At 44.9% G+C, this 16,299-nt stretch overlaps 1 protein-coding gene across 2 annotated transcripts in view; it reads left to right on the plus strand.

Moving 5' to 3' along the window:
• The window catches only part of rara (retinoic acid receptor alpha), a 77,902-nt gene extending 62,583 nt beyond the window's left edge, over positions 1-15,319 (plus strand). For both annotated transcript variants that reach the window (XM_022742607.1, XM_022742606.1), the window contains exons 2-8: positions 125-273; positions 7,208-7,349; positions 12,808-12,968; positions 13,085-13,261; positions 13,408-13,612; positions 13,816-13,974; positions 14,234-15,319. In XM_022742607.1, coding sequence (XP_022598328.1) covers positions 125-273; positions 7,208-7,349; positions 12,808-12,968; positions 13,085-13,261; positions 13,408-13,612; positions 13,816-13,974; positions 14,234-14,430 — 1,190 coding nt within the window. In that variant the 3' untranslated portion in view covers positions 14,431-15,319. The remainder of the gene's footprint in view (positions 1-124; positions 274-7,207; positions 7,350-12,807; positions 12,969-13,084; positions 13,262-13,407; positions 13,613-13,815; positions 13,975-14,233) is intronic.
• The last annotated feature ends 980 nt before the right edge of the window (positions 15,320-16,299 follow it).

The raw sequence follows: 16,299 nt of genomic DNA on the forward strand, positions 1-16,299 counted from the left end.
GTTTGTGTACACATAAGGTTGTGAGTTTATCCCACTGATATCGATTAATGCTCCATGCCTGTCAGCACTCCATCTGACAGACATGTGTTCACTAACCCCTCTTGTTGCTCTTTCCTCTCCGCAGCGATAGAGACCCAGAGTACCAGCTCAGAGGAGATAGTGCCAAGCCCGCCCTCACCTCCCCCACCGCCCCGCGTCTACAAACCCTGCTTTGTGTGCCAGGACAAGTCCTCAGGGTACCACTATGGTGTCAGCGCCTGCGAGGGCTGCAAGGTGAGACTTCCTCTGAATCTGCCAATAAAGCAAGATGTTCGTCAATCTTGTAACCATCATGTGATTTGCAGTTGGAAAAAAATACAATCACGTCTTCACAGCCAAAGCTCATGCACGTCATTTGGAACATTTCATTAGTTTTTCAGTGTTTAATGCTGAAATTTAATGTAATAAGTCAAAATTGGAGAATCATTCTCTAATATTATTGGTTGTTTTATTGAGCTGCCTAATTATCAGTATGACCTGAACAAGCTGTAACAGCCTCTTTATACTGATATCTATAGACATCGTAAAAAAAAAAAAGATAACACATATGATGGATCTGCTTCGTATCACGTAGTTTGTGAAACTCTGTCATCCGTGCAGGTCTTTTCTTCTTGAGTGTTGTTGCTACACATACCTTTGCTGACGTGTCCACATGTCTGTTATCAATACAGCCCTGTTACACAGGTGCTGAGGAGGCCTCATAACCCCCATCTGCTCTGTTATCAGTTGATAGTTGCTGTGCGCATGCTTACACGTCTCCTGTTCGAGTGAGCACACACACTTCTTTATCTCGCTGCTCCCAAGACTCGGAGTTGTGTAAGCTCAGAAGAGGATGGGGATGAGAAGGAGGGATCTGTGGAATTTAATATAATGTTACCACCATGCACAAACCTTACATCTCCACCATGGCCACATTTCAGAAACCACGTTTTTTTTTTGGTTTTTTTTGCGTGGTGATCATGCATTCTTGAACCAAATAGGATTTCCACTTCTACTGACAGCAGCTCTGTCTGTAGCAAGAGGAGGTTGGGAGTGGTTGGATGAAGACAGGCAGGGTGTTGCTGATGGTGACAGGTGCCTGCAAGACCCTCTGACTTATTGACTGCGGAGCCAATAGTGTGGTCTGTGTTTCCATATGTGCAGGAATAGGAGCGGCGCGGAGGGAGGGAGGGAGGGAGGAGAGGAGTAGAGCAGACAGAAAAAGCAGGCAGGAGACAGTGGCAGTAACAAACAGTATGAAAGAGTAAGGAAGGGCAGGAACCCAGGGGGGAATGTAGAAATGCAGATGAAACCGTGCAAAGATGAGAGAGACTGCGGGGGACTGAGATAGCGAGTGCGAGAGAGCAGACTGTGCTCCGGGAAGCATGAACAGCCAGAAAGAGAAAGAAGTGGGTAATGGTTGGAGGGGCAGCAGATTAGGCGGATGGGGTACAGGGGCCACAGTTGAACTCATTGACACCAAAAGAAAGACGGTCAGCACGGCAGAGCACAGGAGGAGGGGGGGGGCTGGATGAGTAAAGAATGCACAAAGGGGAGGAGAGCACAGCAAAGGCAGGAGTCTGGCACACACATACATACATACAAAGGCATTACCCTTTAACACAAACCCTCTGAGTGCTCTATGAAACTTAACCTGCTCCCCGAATGTGACTTATAAAAAGTTAACAAAGTAAATAAAAGCTGACCCCTGTGCTGTTTTATAGGGCAACCACACTGCTGCTGACTGTGCAGCTTCATGGGTCCTGGGGATGTTTAATATGTCAAATGTAAAATATATTTTTTCTTAATTTAAAGTTTGTTGAAAGTGTCTTTTTTAAATTGCTTAGCCTGAAGTAAATTCACATCAACCTATGTTATATACTGTTATTTTATGCAGGCTTGTGGAAATATATCCTTGACTGTCAAGGCTAGTCAAATCATAAAAGTAAAGCTAGAAAGAAGAGGTGGGGCGTGTGTGTGTGTGTGTGTACGTGTGTGCACATATACAACAGAGTTTATCCATGGGTGTGTGTGAGAGATAAAGAAAGGGGAAGATGGTGTGTGGTTTTCCTTGCCAAGATAATCTTGTGCAGTGTGTGAAGTACCAAATTGTTCAAGAAAATGTAATCCAGTTTCATAATTGGTCAGTGTTTCTTAACTAGTGTTTGTACAGACTTACCAATTTCGTATTTTGAAACAGTTTGGCACAGGTAGCAGATTTGGTCGTGGGAAACCTTCCACGTTGCATGAGTTTGTCTGTATGTGTTAAGCCTGCAACAGGATGTTCTCCACCTTTTTCTCAATGCTCAGGCTCCAGCTGTTGGTACAAATTGCAATTTTTATGCAACTATGCCCTAAAATTTCATCTCAGAGCCTGTGTCAGAAGCGTGCATCATCTCACACGTAAATCATTAATATGATATACTTAAAACAAATGTGTTGCTGTTTGGTTCAGTGCACAGCTACCAAACTAGCTGCTTTATGTATCTTGTATTCAAAAGCAATGACCTTAATCTCAGAAGGTGTGCAGCAATTCTGCCGCCATTTCAAACCCTAATCTGCTTCTATTGTGTTCTATTTAAAATTGCTCCCCATCATCAGAGCATCTCAATAGAGTTCTAAGTAAGGTAATAAGGCTAAATCACAGCTCCTGATGAGATTGTGTGAGTGGGTGTGTGGTTGTGTATAAAGGTATTACTGTCTGTTCCGTGGCTAAGCAGTGGTTGTGCAGTATTAATCAGTCGCATGCATTATAGCAAACTGGCAATGAATGGAGGGATGTTGGGTTAACCGATAATCGATGATACAGTTGAAATGAAAATGTTAATAGAAGTAAATATTCTGGGTTTACATATAAAATTGTGGTTTAGTTTGTCAGTAATAATTCCTGTAAAACTAAAACCCCAAGTCATGAGCAGTAAATTTTAATTTGTTTTCATCCCAAAGGTCTATTCCAGACAAAAGAAATATTTACAACATGTTATGCACACAACAGTGTGACACGCAGAAGGAAAGGCAGAAACTAGACAAGCACAGAAATTGTGCCAGATTTGACACTGTAATTAGCTTTTTGAGGCTTTTGTACATTGGGGAGTTCACTGATGTTTTAATCTAACAGCCAACAGACGATTTTCAGTGCAAATGATTTCAGAACAATGATAAACAATGATTTAAGTATCACCTTCAGTTGTTAACACTCGCTGCAGCCTGAAATGTGAAATAACCACATCTCAGGTAGGATAAAAATTTCAGCTCCCTCAGCCTTTGGCATTAATTTCATATAATGTTTCTGCACAACCCCAACAGGAAGCTCTGCCTGCCTCCTCTGCTGAATGTAATTAGTTTCCAGGATATATTATGGCTGAGTTTGATTATTTTTAGAGATGAGAGGCCACATGCATAAAGACGGAGTACAAACAGCAGCAAAGTGGTAAACATTCGCTTCAATAACATGCTGAAAGAATAATCGGATACACTGATTAACCGCAGAAGAAAAAGCTTTTAAGTGTATGTGGAGGTGGTTGCACCTTGGAATGGGACGTTTTAACAGTGAAGCAACTGTTTGGGACGAGGCCAAAGGTCTCAGGCTTGAACTCAGGACAATACAATATAGCTATGATCATATTTGTATACTGTCTCGGATGTGAAAACAAAGGTCAATAATCTAAAATTCTCCATTATATTTGCAATTGAAACACAGTGATAAGAGTATCAGGTGATAGATGAACCATGAATGTTCACCTGTTCCTTAATTACCTTTATCTTAATTACCTGATAACTGGTACTGGACTCTGCTCTGCTGAATAGTAAAGAGTTCATTAGGACTAATCATTAGAAATGTTGCCTTAAACTATGAAGATGTCCCTAGTTGGACAGCTAGCTGCCAGTTGTCTGTCCATGAGCCGGCTGTCTGCCCCCCTCAACAGCCGCAGTGCTAATTTGAAAAATTCAGGATGCCTTCTCCGTATCTCTGACTTCAGAGGAGATGACTTGGCATAGCACACTCAATAATTCAACACTACAGGCATGTGAATGTATATGGTTGCCTCATCTGAGACTGGGGTAAGTCGGGGGTTAGCAGCGTCTGCTTTGCTGCAGCATGCCAAACTACAAAGGCATTTCCTGGGGGCTGCAGCGAACAGAGGAAACGGGAGCGGGGAAGTTGAGCTGTGCTACTTGGAGACAGCTCATTCGTTTGTTGTTTTTAGTTCTGCCGCCCGCACATACTCAACGGCATTGCACTTCTTTTTCCCCTGCAGATATTACCCCCTAAACATTAAATTTGCATGCCCACCCCCTCATGTTTATGTTTTTATCTTGAAGGCAAGGCAGCACGCGGCAGGCGACCTCTCCTCCTGGTATCCGCTGCAATGGGAGAGAAGCGACCGTTTTTCCAAAGTCCCTATCTGCCACTTTTTGCATGAATGTCCTCTATTTGCAGCGTTTTTCAGATGGCCCTCTCACAAAGCATCCGTCTTTACTAATTTGTGGGCTGTAGCAATAGCTGCTTAGTAATAGCGGCAGGGGCACAGGCACACACACATCGACACAACATGCACAGTAGGAGGCTGGGAACGCACTCTTAATCTGGGCACAGTGTGAAAGTCACGTAAGAGAGGATTCCTCTGCTTCCCTGTGAACTCCATAACCCCAGACCCCCTCCCCTATTTCCCTCTTAATGAAGCATTTTCTCGCACACAAGCAAAGCAGAATTCATGCACGCACTCATATATGCATGAGGCTCGTAACGATCGGCAGGTAGACAGCTGTGAATTGAAGAGCACATCGTGCATGCAATCATGTATGTGCTGTAACCGTTCGCTCCTCTTTTTCACCCCTCCCTCCCTCTCCCTCTTCTTGCGGCTCTCATCTCTTCTGAACACTGCAGGGTGGCTGACAGGCCCGCTGAGGGCTCTTGTCGCCGGGTGGATTAAGCGGTGATACAAAAAGAGGCTTAAGGGCTGCAGGAAGCAATGACTCCTAAAAGAAGGGTGGTAGGGGAGGGGGCGTAGGAACAATCAACTGGCCCACGAGCCAGAAGGAACAGCCAATCAGGAGGTCCTGTGAGAGGGCACCTGAGACTCATGGTGTCAGGAGGGAGTGGGCCAATCCCCTGGTGACACTAGGGTCAGGGTCAGGGCACCGTCGGATCAAAGAGGACATGATACACGCACACACAAAGACCACAGACTTTATCCCTCAGCATCAGCTGCTAGAATTAATGTCAACCTAAGTCTTATTCCCTCCACTTAGTTGTGCGGGAGATAGCAGTTTGCAGGGATCTGCTGTTTCTCAACATTAATAATAATATATTTTATGTGACAACAGGGTGGAGAGCAAATGAAGTCAGGACAAAGGTTAGATGAGGTGACCTTCTACGGCCTGAAACACTTCCTCTTCATGTGTAATCAGTCCCATCACGCACACTGGTTGCACCTTGCTTAAACTGATACATGACAAAGAATACACACTTCCTCTTCGTAGAACATCAGAAGGCTGAATCACTTCCACTCTGTGGTGGCGTACGGGAGACACGAGAAGAGGCTGGTGATCCGGGAAGGACAAATTGCGGGCTTAGGTCCACCGGCCATCTGTCGGCTAGCAAAGCTAATCCTTCGGCATGGGATGGGGCTCCCTGGCAGCAACCCCGCCACACCACACCACACCACACCACACCACACCACACTCCACCCCACCTCCCTCTAGCTGTAGCTGACCCCACCCACCCTGCTACCCAACAACACATAACCCATGTCCCACTGCGTCACATCAATACTGACATTGACCTGTATTACATTTGTCCCGAGCTGTGCTTGCTGAGTGCTCACTCAGTTGTGGCTGATTTGCATTAACCTCTTTTTATCTTTTTGACACACAAGGCATGTTTAAGCAATAAGGGCACAGAGGTTAACATTGATTTTATTGGGGTTGAGTTGAATTAAGGAGAATATAAGTTGTGATGCATGGATTTCCAAAAGGTTTGTCGTTTTTTACTCTGTGTAACACATGGGGAGCATTTAGATGGCTTTTTCGTTCCAACGCACAATTTTTATGTTAACATTATTCAAAATCAGAAAATCATAATGGGAGATGGTTTTAAAGGCAAAGGTTTTTAAAGGTACCTAATTTTGATGAAAAGATAGGGTCAGTTTTCTCCTTCATATCAGAAACCCCAGCTGTGGTTTCTTATTTAAGGCTTAGCTATCTTGTTGTAGACTTTTGTCGTCACTTAATTTATGACCCAATATTGTTATCTTATTTTTGGCAGTTAAAGCGGCTGTTAAAGTTCATAAGGGGAGGATCTGAATTATTACTGAGGGATGTGTGTTTCATGTGGGAGGCGTGTTTTGATCCGTTTCTATGTCTCGCTTTTGCGCAATCAAAACATATTTTGTCTCCCCAAAGATCTCCCATTTCTGCCCAGTGACCGAAGATGAGCTCATTATAATTCGCCCGCCCCGTACGCTTGGACAACATTTTTAAATCCATTCTCTGATTTGTTTTGATCCCGTTAAGTTGAAAAGGGGAACACGGGAAAAGAGGGATTCCTTTTTGTTTCTTCCACATCATTTCCAGCCAATCGGCTCTCTTTCTGCGCTTGGCCTGGATCTACAGTTGCTTATTTCTGGCTGTGTAAACGAGGCCGTGCTTACATGGCACCCAGTCACCCTGTGCCTTTTGCCCCAAAAACCTTCAGACCTGAATCACCTCGAAAAGCATTTTTGTGTTGTGTAAACGAACAGGTGGCACCCTCATGAAATGACTATTAGTCTCTGTCCTCTGTCAAGGGTTAAGCCCTTTAAGGACTTAACTGTTTCGTAGTTCATTGCCTTTTAATTGCAGCTGCATATGGCCATTCTGCATGGCCTCCTTTTAATTTAATATGTTTTAACCTTGCAAGTGTTTTACAGTTTTTTTGTTGGGAACTGGGTGAAAGAGGACACTGTAAACATGGGCAAGATATCAGCAACAGGCAACCGAAACATGTAATAAAAGCAGCAGTGTTGGCAGATAACCATATGACAGGTGGATTCACTAGAACAAACAGCACAACTGTATTTGCTTAGTAATTTGTTGCTCGATTTGCTTAGACCGTCCGGTTTCCCTTGCTCCTCTCTTACCGCCCAACCCTCCTCCAAAACCTGTCCCGTCTCCTCATCGCCCTCGTCTCCGTCTTTCTGTCACGCAGGGCTTCTTTCGGAGAAGCATCCAGAAGAACATGGTGTACACTTGTCACCGGGAGAAGAACTGTATCATCAACAAAGTCACCCGCAACCGCTGCCAGTACTGTCGGCTGCAGAAGTGCCTGGAAGTGGGGATGTCCAAGGAGTGTAAGTATAAAAACCAAATTACCCAGAAAGCCCTGCTCCCACAGGGCTCTTAGGGCAAAGCACAGATTTCATCATAGTTGTTTAATCCCAGAGGGGTTAGCGTGATTGTGACCCCTGCAGAAAATCTTAAGTTGAAGCATTTGTTGACATTTTTTCCACTACTGACATTGCATAACTGTTCACTATTGATGCAAGCACATCAGTTTGGCAGTGATTCCAGCGTGTACACACTTATGTTGTCATTAGTTGATGACTGCACTTAGTGTTCATGTGGTATCCGATCAGATCCCATCAGTTTTTTTTAATGAGAAAATTCTCTGACCTTTGGTGTTTATCATAACAAAGTCAGAGTGAAATCAAAGCTGTTACTATTCCCTGTTAGCTGTTACCCTTTGAGCTGATTCTTGTAGTTTTACTTTGAAGAAAATATCCGCTGTAAAAGCGAGACAAAGGGCAGCCGTGATGCAGACTGGCAGTAACAGTCAGGGTGTCGCCAGGCTTGGCAGGCCTCTGTGATGAATATGTTCTCACCTGCCGAGAGTGAAAGAGCAGGCGTCTGCTCCCATCATTGCACCCCAGGGGCTGTGTGAACATACACACTCACACGCACACACACACACACACACATACACACACACACACACACACACACACACATATGCACACACATACGCACAGGCAGTCAGACTTGATAAAGTAATTGGTAGAGGTGTGACCACAGAGAACTCAGAGGCCAACAGGGTTTCTACCTCAGCCTGATCACATGACACACTCTCTTACACACACAGACAAACACTCACTCATGTGTATAGGATACAGTTGGACCCATAAATACTGTTAAATACTCAGTAATAGGAAATATATTAATAATATACATTTGTGGACAGAAAGTGTAGCACCTCTCCTCCTCTCACAGGCTCACGTCTGTTAAAACACACACATGCACTCAGCCTCCATTGCTCCGTCCCTCTCCGCCTCCCGTCTTCCCAGCGCTATTTACCTCATCTTTGCGGTGCAGCGAGTGCAGGGAGCGCTCCCCATGCCACAGCACTGTGGTTTACAGTAAAAGAAGTTATCCTCCGAGCTCCTTACCTTTGAATGGGGCCATTAATCATGGTTAGAAGGATCACAGCAGCCGGCTCTTTTACGCACTCTCACACACACAGTTGCAACCCAGCATACAATAGGGGGATAGACTGGAGTTGGAGAGCCATCTAGTGGTGACGAGGTAGTACTGCGTGAGCAAAAAATTGGCATAAACGGGTTTTTGACAGGATTCCAAGCTGGAAATTTTATTATTGGCTAGATTTCGACCCACCTTTGCTCAGCTGGTTTTGGTTTTAATAGTTCTGCCTTTTTCCGATTGCGGTCATTTTGTGCAGAGTGTGCAGATTGCTCCTCTTGTGTCCTCAGCAGTGACTTTGGCCAGTGAAAGTAGTCTGGACTGGTGAGGAAGGAGAGGCTGGCCATCTGGGCCCAGCAGGGAGTCTCCCTGCCTCTTACACACACACACACACACACACACACACACACACACACACACACATACACACAAATGCATACTTGTGCGTAATTTCATGCACACACACTCAAATTATGCACATACAAGGTGACTGACACAAACTAGTATGAATAAAAAGGACGCTTTAACAGGAAAACAATTGGACAGCTCCACTTAAACACCATGCACTCTCTGTCAGACACACACACAGAAGGTGGACCCCCCCCCCTGCTAGCATTGAGGGGACGTCTGGGTGACCTTGCGTCTGCCGGCAGACAGCTCCAGATGACAGCGCCAGGCCTGCTGCCAGGTGGCAATGCCAAGCAAGATGGCATCAGAAGAAGGAGGGGGGGAGGGGGGGTGTATGTTGGGAGCAAGTGGAGGGTTGCAAGGAAAGGCCGGTAGTGTAGGCTAGAGCCACATTATTATTAACCTGACAGTGTGTGGCTAAAGACGACCAAGATCATGGCTAAAATTAAGAATAGCATACCATAAATGCTTGTCTAAAAATAAAGTGAAATGTTTGAATAATGTTTGGAAGCATTGGCTCACTCATGCGTGCACACTTAGCATAGTACAGTGGTTCGCAGCATGGGGGTCGGGATCTCTCCAAGGGGTCATGAGGTGATTTACAAGTTAGAAAGAAGTAAACATTTCTGCTGCAGAAAGCAGTCAGACACACATTTCAACTCTTGACTTTGCTTTTTACTCACTGAGCTCTGCATAGTTTCACGTCCTCATGCCTCTACACTATTCAAATAAAAAAAAATATGGGAAGTCAAAAATCATTCTTTGCTCAGCTCTTTGCTAGCTCATAGAAAAATGTACATTCTCACAAGAGATTGCCAGTTAGCTTTTGTTTGTTGTAAAGGGTTATAAGCCGGGACACTGGGAACACTGGCCTAGTAGACTCTAATGTATGCGAGACAAAAATGAGAAGCAGAAGTTGCAGTATGCACATATGAAGCTGCATTTAAAGCATGTCTGTTAGAGCAAAAAGTTAATTCCCTCTGCTGACACTTCTTCTTTTTAGTTTTTTTTTTTTTGTACTTTTGGGATGATCATATGGCTCAGTTACACAATCCTCCACAATGTTTTTATGTTAAAATTCAGAGCAGCTGCCACCCCTCAGTACTTGCCTCCCTTTATCATCCCCTCCCCATTTTTTTGCCAAGCTCTCAAAACCATCGCCCACGTGTTCCTCGAGGACGGTGTTATTCAGAGATAGAAAAAGTAATAAAAGTAAAATAAGATGTAGCAAAGAATGATGGAGAACAGGGTGAGGAGAGGATAACATCAGCCAGAGAGGCAGGATAGCAGAGCAAGATGAAGGCTGTGAGAGGGAAGAGTATTGAACCCAGTGTGAGTGAGAATGAAAATCGGGAGTTGAGAGGGAGCGGAGGGGGGGGGGTGAGAGAGGCTGGAGGACAGAGGGAGGGAGAAAGTTTCATCACTGTCGACGGTGGCTCTGCGCTGCAAGCAGCAGGAGCGGGAGGGGAGGGGGGGGACATTGACATTTTTATCTTTCCATTGAATTTAATCTGTGTGATGGACGAGCTGCCAGTGCTTTAATTTTCCTCACACGAATTATCCCTGTCTGCCTACCTCTCTGTCTTGTACAACGACACAAACACGCACACACATGCACGCGCGCGCACACACACACACACACACACACACATACACAAATACGTACACACTGAGGCACTAACAGAAATTGTCTATTAACTGCACGTTGCAGCTGAAATCCACTATACGGACAAATGATTGAGTGATGGCTGTGTGTGTGTGTGTGTGTGTGTGTGTGTGTGTGTGTGTGTGTGTGTGTGTGTGTGTGTGTGTCACACAGTATTCTGTACACGTTACACACCAGCTCTTGTAAATCATTTTTATGCAATGGACATGTAACCACAAACAATTCAGGATGCAAGTTCCCGCATTAGCATTCATATTCTCATAATACATTTTGAAAGATGCATTGCTTGAAGTTAACATCCACACGAACATCAAAACGCACATTTGTGTCCACACATACACACACACAATAAGGAAAAAAAAAAAAAAGCAAGGCAGTATTTCTTTCATTTCAGCTCCCCTGCTACAATCCCCCCTCCTCCTCAAGTTATTGCATGTGGCAATTCGCCATGACAGATCGCCAGTCGTGCCTAATAGTTCTTTAATGACTTCATTAAATTGTGTTGTGCGGCTTATGATTGTGCTGCCAATTTGTCAGCGCGGGCAATGTCTGGGCGCTAGGGATGCCCCACTTTTATTTGTGAATTAATTGGACATCGATTGTTTTGCAGCTCTCCGCCCCTCCCCTCGTGGCAGAAAGGACACAGATTCCCAATCAGCGCCATAAGCAGGGCTGGCCCAGATATGTTCAGCAGCTTACTACAGTTTTATACAACTGGCCTCAAAAGCTGGTGGTTGTTTAAAAGGACGCTCCTTCACTACAGAGTCATAATTAGCTCATTAAAGCAAATGGAGGTGGAAAGCTTTGTACTGATTTGCTCGTTTTCACTGAAATGGTGTTTATAATATGCTGTTTTTGATGTGTCAGTTTTCGCATTTTACTGCTCTGTCCACATGTGTATTGGTGACTATGGTTACATTAGCCTGCCTGAGTACCAATAAAATGCTGGCAAATAATACATTGCCTTGCTCTGTCTGCACAGCAGGGTCTTCTTCATTTCTTGTTGAGGCGAGCAGTGCTTAGCAGTAACATAGTGCAGCATCAGACTTCCAGCCCCCGCCTTCCTCCTTCCCTTCATGTTCTCCCAGGCAGGGAGGCCTGTCTGTGGGCTGATGAATGAGCAGCAGCACCGAGTAGTGCATCCCTGCCTGGCCCCGGGCCAGGCCCCTCTGTCACAGACACTGATCTCCCATCAGCCTGAGCGCTCTGGCCCTTAATGGTCAAGGTTAGGATTAAGACAAGGAAAATCTGATCTTAGGTCAGTGGCTAGGGGAAATTCAGGTACCCCGAGGGGAGGTAGAGATTGGAGAAATGATAGAGATGACATTAGGAAAGGGGGATGATTTAAAGCAAAAGCAATACAATTTTGGAAAGGAGAGATTGCGTGCGTTGGTGAGAACGGAGCAAACAAGGAAAGCGAGAGCGTGTTGTATAACCAAGAGAGGGAGAAATGTGTGACGGAGAGAGAGAGAAAGCTGCAAGGTTTTTTCCGGTATGGGCTGAGCAGCCGAGCCCTTTTAAAACCATTAGAGGCAGGATATTTGTCATATTATGTTATTAGATTAGCCGGGACCCCTAATGAAAGCTGTGGCAATTTGTCAGCCTTATGGATAGCTCCATCCCCCACCACTATTTATCAAGTAGCACCCCATCTCACCCAACCCACCCCCACCCTCAACACACACATACACAACCCAAGTAATAGCTAAACTGCACCCCAGTGTGGATGTGCTGGGAGAAATGGATCGGGCCTGTAATGGGATTCCAATGCTAAGCACCCTGCCTAGCGTTTTTTGTCATTTGGGGTGAGCAGACTATTCTCAGCCAGATCGCCCAGAGGGAAATGACATCGGATTATTTCAAGGTCCCCCCCCCCTTCTTTCCATTAGCATAGCCCTCATCAATGGAGCTGTCTGAAAACATTTATGTTATAGCATCAGATAAGAGAAGTGAAGCTGTGGCCGCTGCTGCTGTTCGCCACAGAAGGAACATCCTGTCCTGCTCATGACTTTGCCTTTGATCTTGATCTCAGTTTACCTTGAGGTGGTGTCAGACGGTGCCAATGCAGGACATATAGTATCCAGGTTGCAACACCCTTTCAAGCAGTCGTTACCAAAACATTTGCAAACTGTATGACATGTTTTTTTTTTTTTTAAACTGAGATATACAGTGTGAACGATTCTGTTTGGAGGTAAAATACAAGCGTAGGTGTTACTTTTGACCATACCAATCCTTGTATTCCTCTCCTTGTCTTCCTGTAGCGGTGAGGAACGACCGGAACAAGAAGAAAAAGGATGAGAAGAAGCAGGAGTGCACGGAGAGCTATGTGCTGAGCCCCGACACAGAGCAGATGATCGACAGGGTTCGCAAGGCTCACCAGGATACTTTCCCCTCTCTCTGCCAGCTGGGCAAATACACTACGGTCAGTAGCGTGACACTAACAGTCTGTGTGTCCCTTCATTTGTTCACTTTTGTTACCTGTAAATTACCGTCACCTGCAAATGTTTAAACTGCTGCCACCTCTTCCCCTCCCTACAGACTAACAGCTCAGAACGACGCGTGTCCTTGGACGTAGACCTGTGGGACAAGTTTAGTGAACTCTCCACCAAGTGTATCATAAAGACGGTGGAGTTTGCTAAGCAGCTGCCTGGCTTCACAACGCTCACTATTGCCGACCAGATCACTCTGCTCAAAGCCGCCTGTCTGGACATCCTGGTAAGAACAACAACACCTATCTTTGTTTCCACAAAATTTCACCAAACACCCAGATTTTTTAAAAAGGAGTAGACGAGAGGTTCGATATTTCTAACCAGCTGCCCAGTTAAACGCTGAACCACCTGTTCTGCCTCTGCTGTCCACAGATACTGCGGATCTGTACACGCTACACACCAGAGCAAGACACCATGACTTTCTCAGATGGACTCACGCTAAACCGAACCCAGATGCACAACGCAGGCTTTGGTCCCCTCACCGACCTGGTTTTTGCCTTCGCCAACCAGCTCCTTCCTCTGGAGATGGACGATGCAGAGACAGGGCTGCTCAGTGCCATCTGTTTGCTGTGTGGAGGTACGACAGGCCCCTTTAAAACCTATTTCCCATTCTCATTGTCTATGACCCCTATACTAAGACTGAGTGACACCCTATGGATGAAAAAGGAGAAGGCTGGCAATGCTGTGCTCTTTCATTGAGCACCACCTAGTGGCTAACTATAATCACGACACTAGGAGAGCATTGACATGTTTTTTTTCTGTACCTGTGTTAATCCACAGATCGTCAGGACTTGGAGGAGGCAGAGAAGGTGGACGTCCTGCAGGAGCCCCTTCTGGAGGCGCTGAAGATTTACGTGAGGAAGAGGAGGCCCCACAAACCGCACATGTTCCCCAAGATGCTGATGAAGATCACTGATCTGAGAAGCATCAGTGCTAAAGGTCTGTGGTCTACACTAGTGGTTATCCGTCAATTAAGACAGAAATATAAGTTAATCAGTTTGGTTGAAACGTTGTTGATAACTTTTATAATCTTGACATTTTATATGTGTTTAAAAATGTAAAGCTTTTCTTGCTTTTTTTCCATTTCACATTATGTTAAAATGGAGCACAGGAGAAAGAATTAAGTGATATCTAAAATGTGTTTTGTCAGAACTTTGGTAGCTTATGTTTTCTCGTCTCTGTCCAACCCCCTCTGCAGGAGCTGAGCGTGTCATCACCCTGAAGATGGAGATCCCCGGCTCCATGCCCCCTCTCATCCAGGAGATGCTGGAGAACTCAGAAGGTCTGGAAAGTGGTGCTGCAGGCGGCCGGCCAAGTGGCGCCCCCCCAGGCAGCTGCAGCCCCAGTCTGTCCCCCAGCTCTGCCCAAAGCAGTCCAGCCACACAATCGCCGTAGTAGCGGCCCACTTTTTATTTTTCCTCACAACGCTCTCAGTCTCCTCGCTCGATGTTCTGAAGGGGAGGGGTGAAGGAGGAGGGACCTAGACTCTGACTGCTGAACACTGGAGACTGGCAGAGCCAACCTCCTCCTCTCCTATGACACAAATCCCCACCTCCTGATCTGCTTTCCCTCACTCTGAAGCACTGTCCTGACGTGAGGGGAGGTAAGGCCGGGGCAGGCCGGGACAACAGGATGCCTCCGAGAGACCACACCGTAAACACTGCTGATGACTCCTCCTCCTTCTCCCTCCACTCCCTTCTCCACTGCTGCTCCTCCCCTCTCCACCTTTCTCCAAAAGACTGATGGAAACAAATCTGGATGCAGTGGAGACCAGTTTTGAATGGAACTGAGATTGGGTGGGGCATCGTGGGACAAATATATGGACAAGGACAATGCATACAGACTGACTTGACAAACACCAGACACTTTTTTTGTTGTACTCTGAGGCAGACTGCAAGCTTTGGACCCCCCCTCCTCATAGACTTTGGGTCTTTTCTCTTTTTCCAACTTCAAAAAACAGGATTTCGTACAAAAAGATATATAAATATATATAGAAAAGTTAAGGAACTATTGTGATTGACATGTCCAGAACAGAATGGCAGGTTGAAATGAGGACATGTTTTCTGAGATTAGAAATTGTTGTACTGCTTCACTGTTTGAATCTTTTCATACCCATCAAGAGTATTGAGAGAGATTGTTTCAGTTTTATCACATTTGTACATCCTTCTAGTTAACAAAAAGCAAAAGATATTGAAATTTCTCTCCAGTCCACACATACAAACAAATGTGCACAGAAAACAAGTCGCAATGAATATCACCTACTATTCCAGGTTGGATTTGTTTTCCTTTTTTTTTTTTTCTTTTCTTTTTTTTTTTTTTTTTTGCTTCCAAGAAAATGGAAAAAATGATTGTATGAACTCGGTTGTATGATATGGTCACAGGTCCTTTCAAGAAATCAAATTAATGAAGATTCATTATTAAGGTGTATTTTAAGTAGCCTTTGAGTTTGTGTATATAAGCTGTATTCATTTCTTTAAAACTATGAAGAGTTTTAGGCTTCACCTGATTTTTTTTTTTTTTTTTTTTTTTTTTTAAGAATACCTTTTATGTGTTTTGTTCATAGGTTTGTGATTCAAGAAAAAAACATTTTGAGCACATTTTACTGAAGGAAGTTCTTTCATGTTTTGTGTCTTACTAAATACTGGACAGACCCTTAACCAATCACTGGCTGTTCAGGATGTGGCTTTCACAACCAATTTCAACCGTTGCCCCCTTCACTTTTAAAACATGTTTTTACCTTCAGTAGATAACAAAGTAGCACTCCAGTCGGGGCATAGCTTTTTGGCCATGTAGCAGAAAGAGATGGTGTTTCTGAAAATGGTGAGCTAGACGCCACCTGTAGCCTGCCAGATTCAAGTGAGCTACAGCAGCCCAGCTTCAAAGAGAGTTAAAATGTGAAGAATGGTGTACATACACACTGTATTAAACACAAGTGATTCTCAGTAGTCTCTGAATGGATCAATAATCTGTAGTGGATGGGAAAAGACTAGATTGTCCCTCTACTCTTTCAGTGGTCAGGCAAGTGAAGGTCCCAAATGTGATGTTTGTCAACTAAGTCCTCACAAATCTCCCTGTGGTAGAAACCAATATGTGACTTTTTGCCGGATCCAGAGAAACCTCGCACCCTGTGACTCACTTTACGCCAAAACGCCTTCACCGTTAGCACACGTCATCTTAGACCATCTTTACTGTACACACGCCAATGTCTCAGGAAGGAATCATTTTTTGTGCTTGGCCTGTTCTTTGTATATGTTCTGTGCTGCA

The sequence above is a fragment of the Seriola dumerili genome, unplaced genomic scaffold, assembly GCF_002260705.1.
Source record: "Seriola dumerili isolate Sdu_G_001 unplaced genomic scaffold, Sdu_1.0 BDQW01000068.1, whole genome shotgun sequence".
NCBI classification, from domain to species: domain Eukaryota; kingdom Metazoa; phylum Chordata; class Actinopteri; order Carangiformes; family Carangidae; genus Seriola; species Seriola dumerili.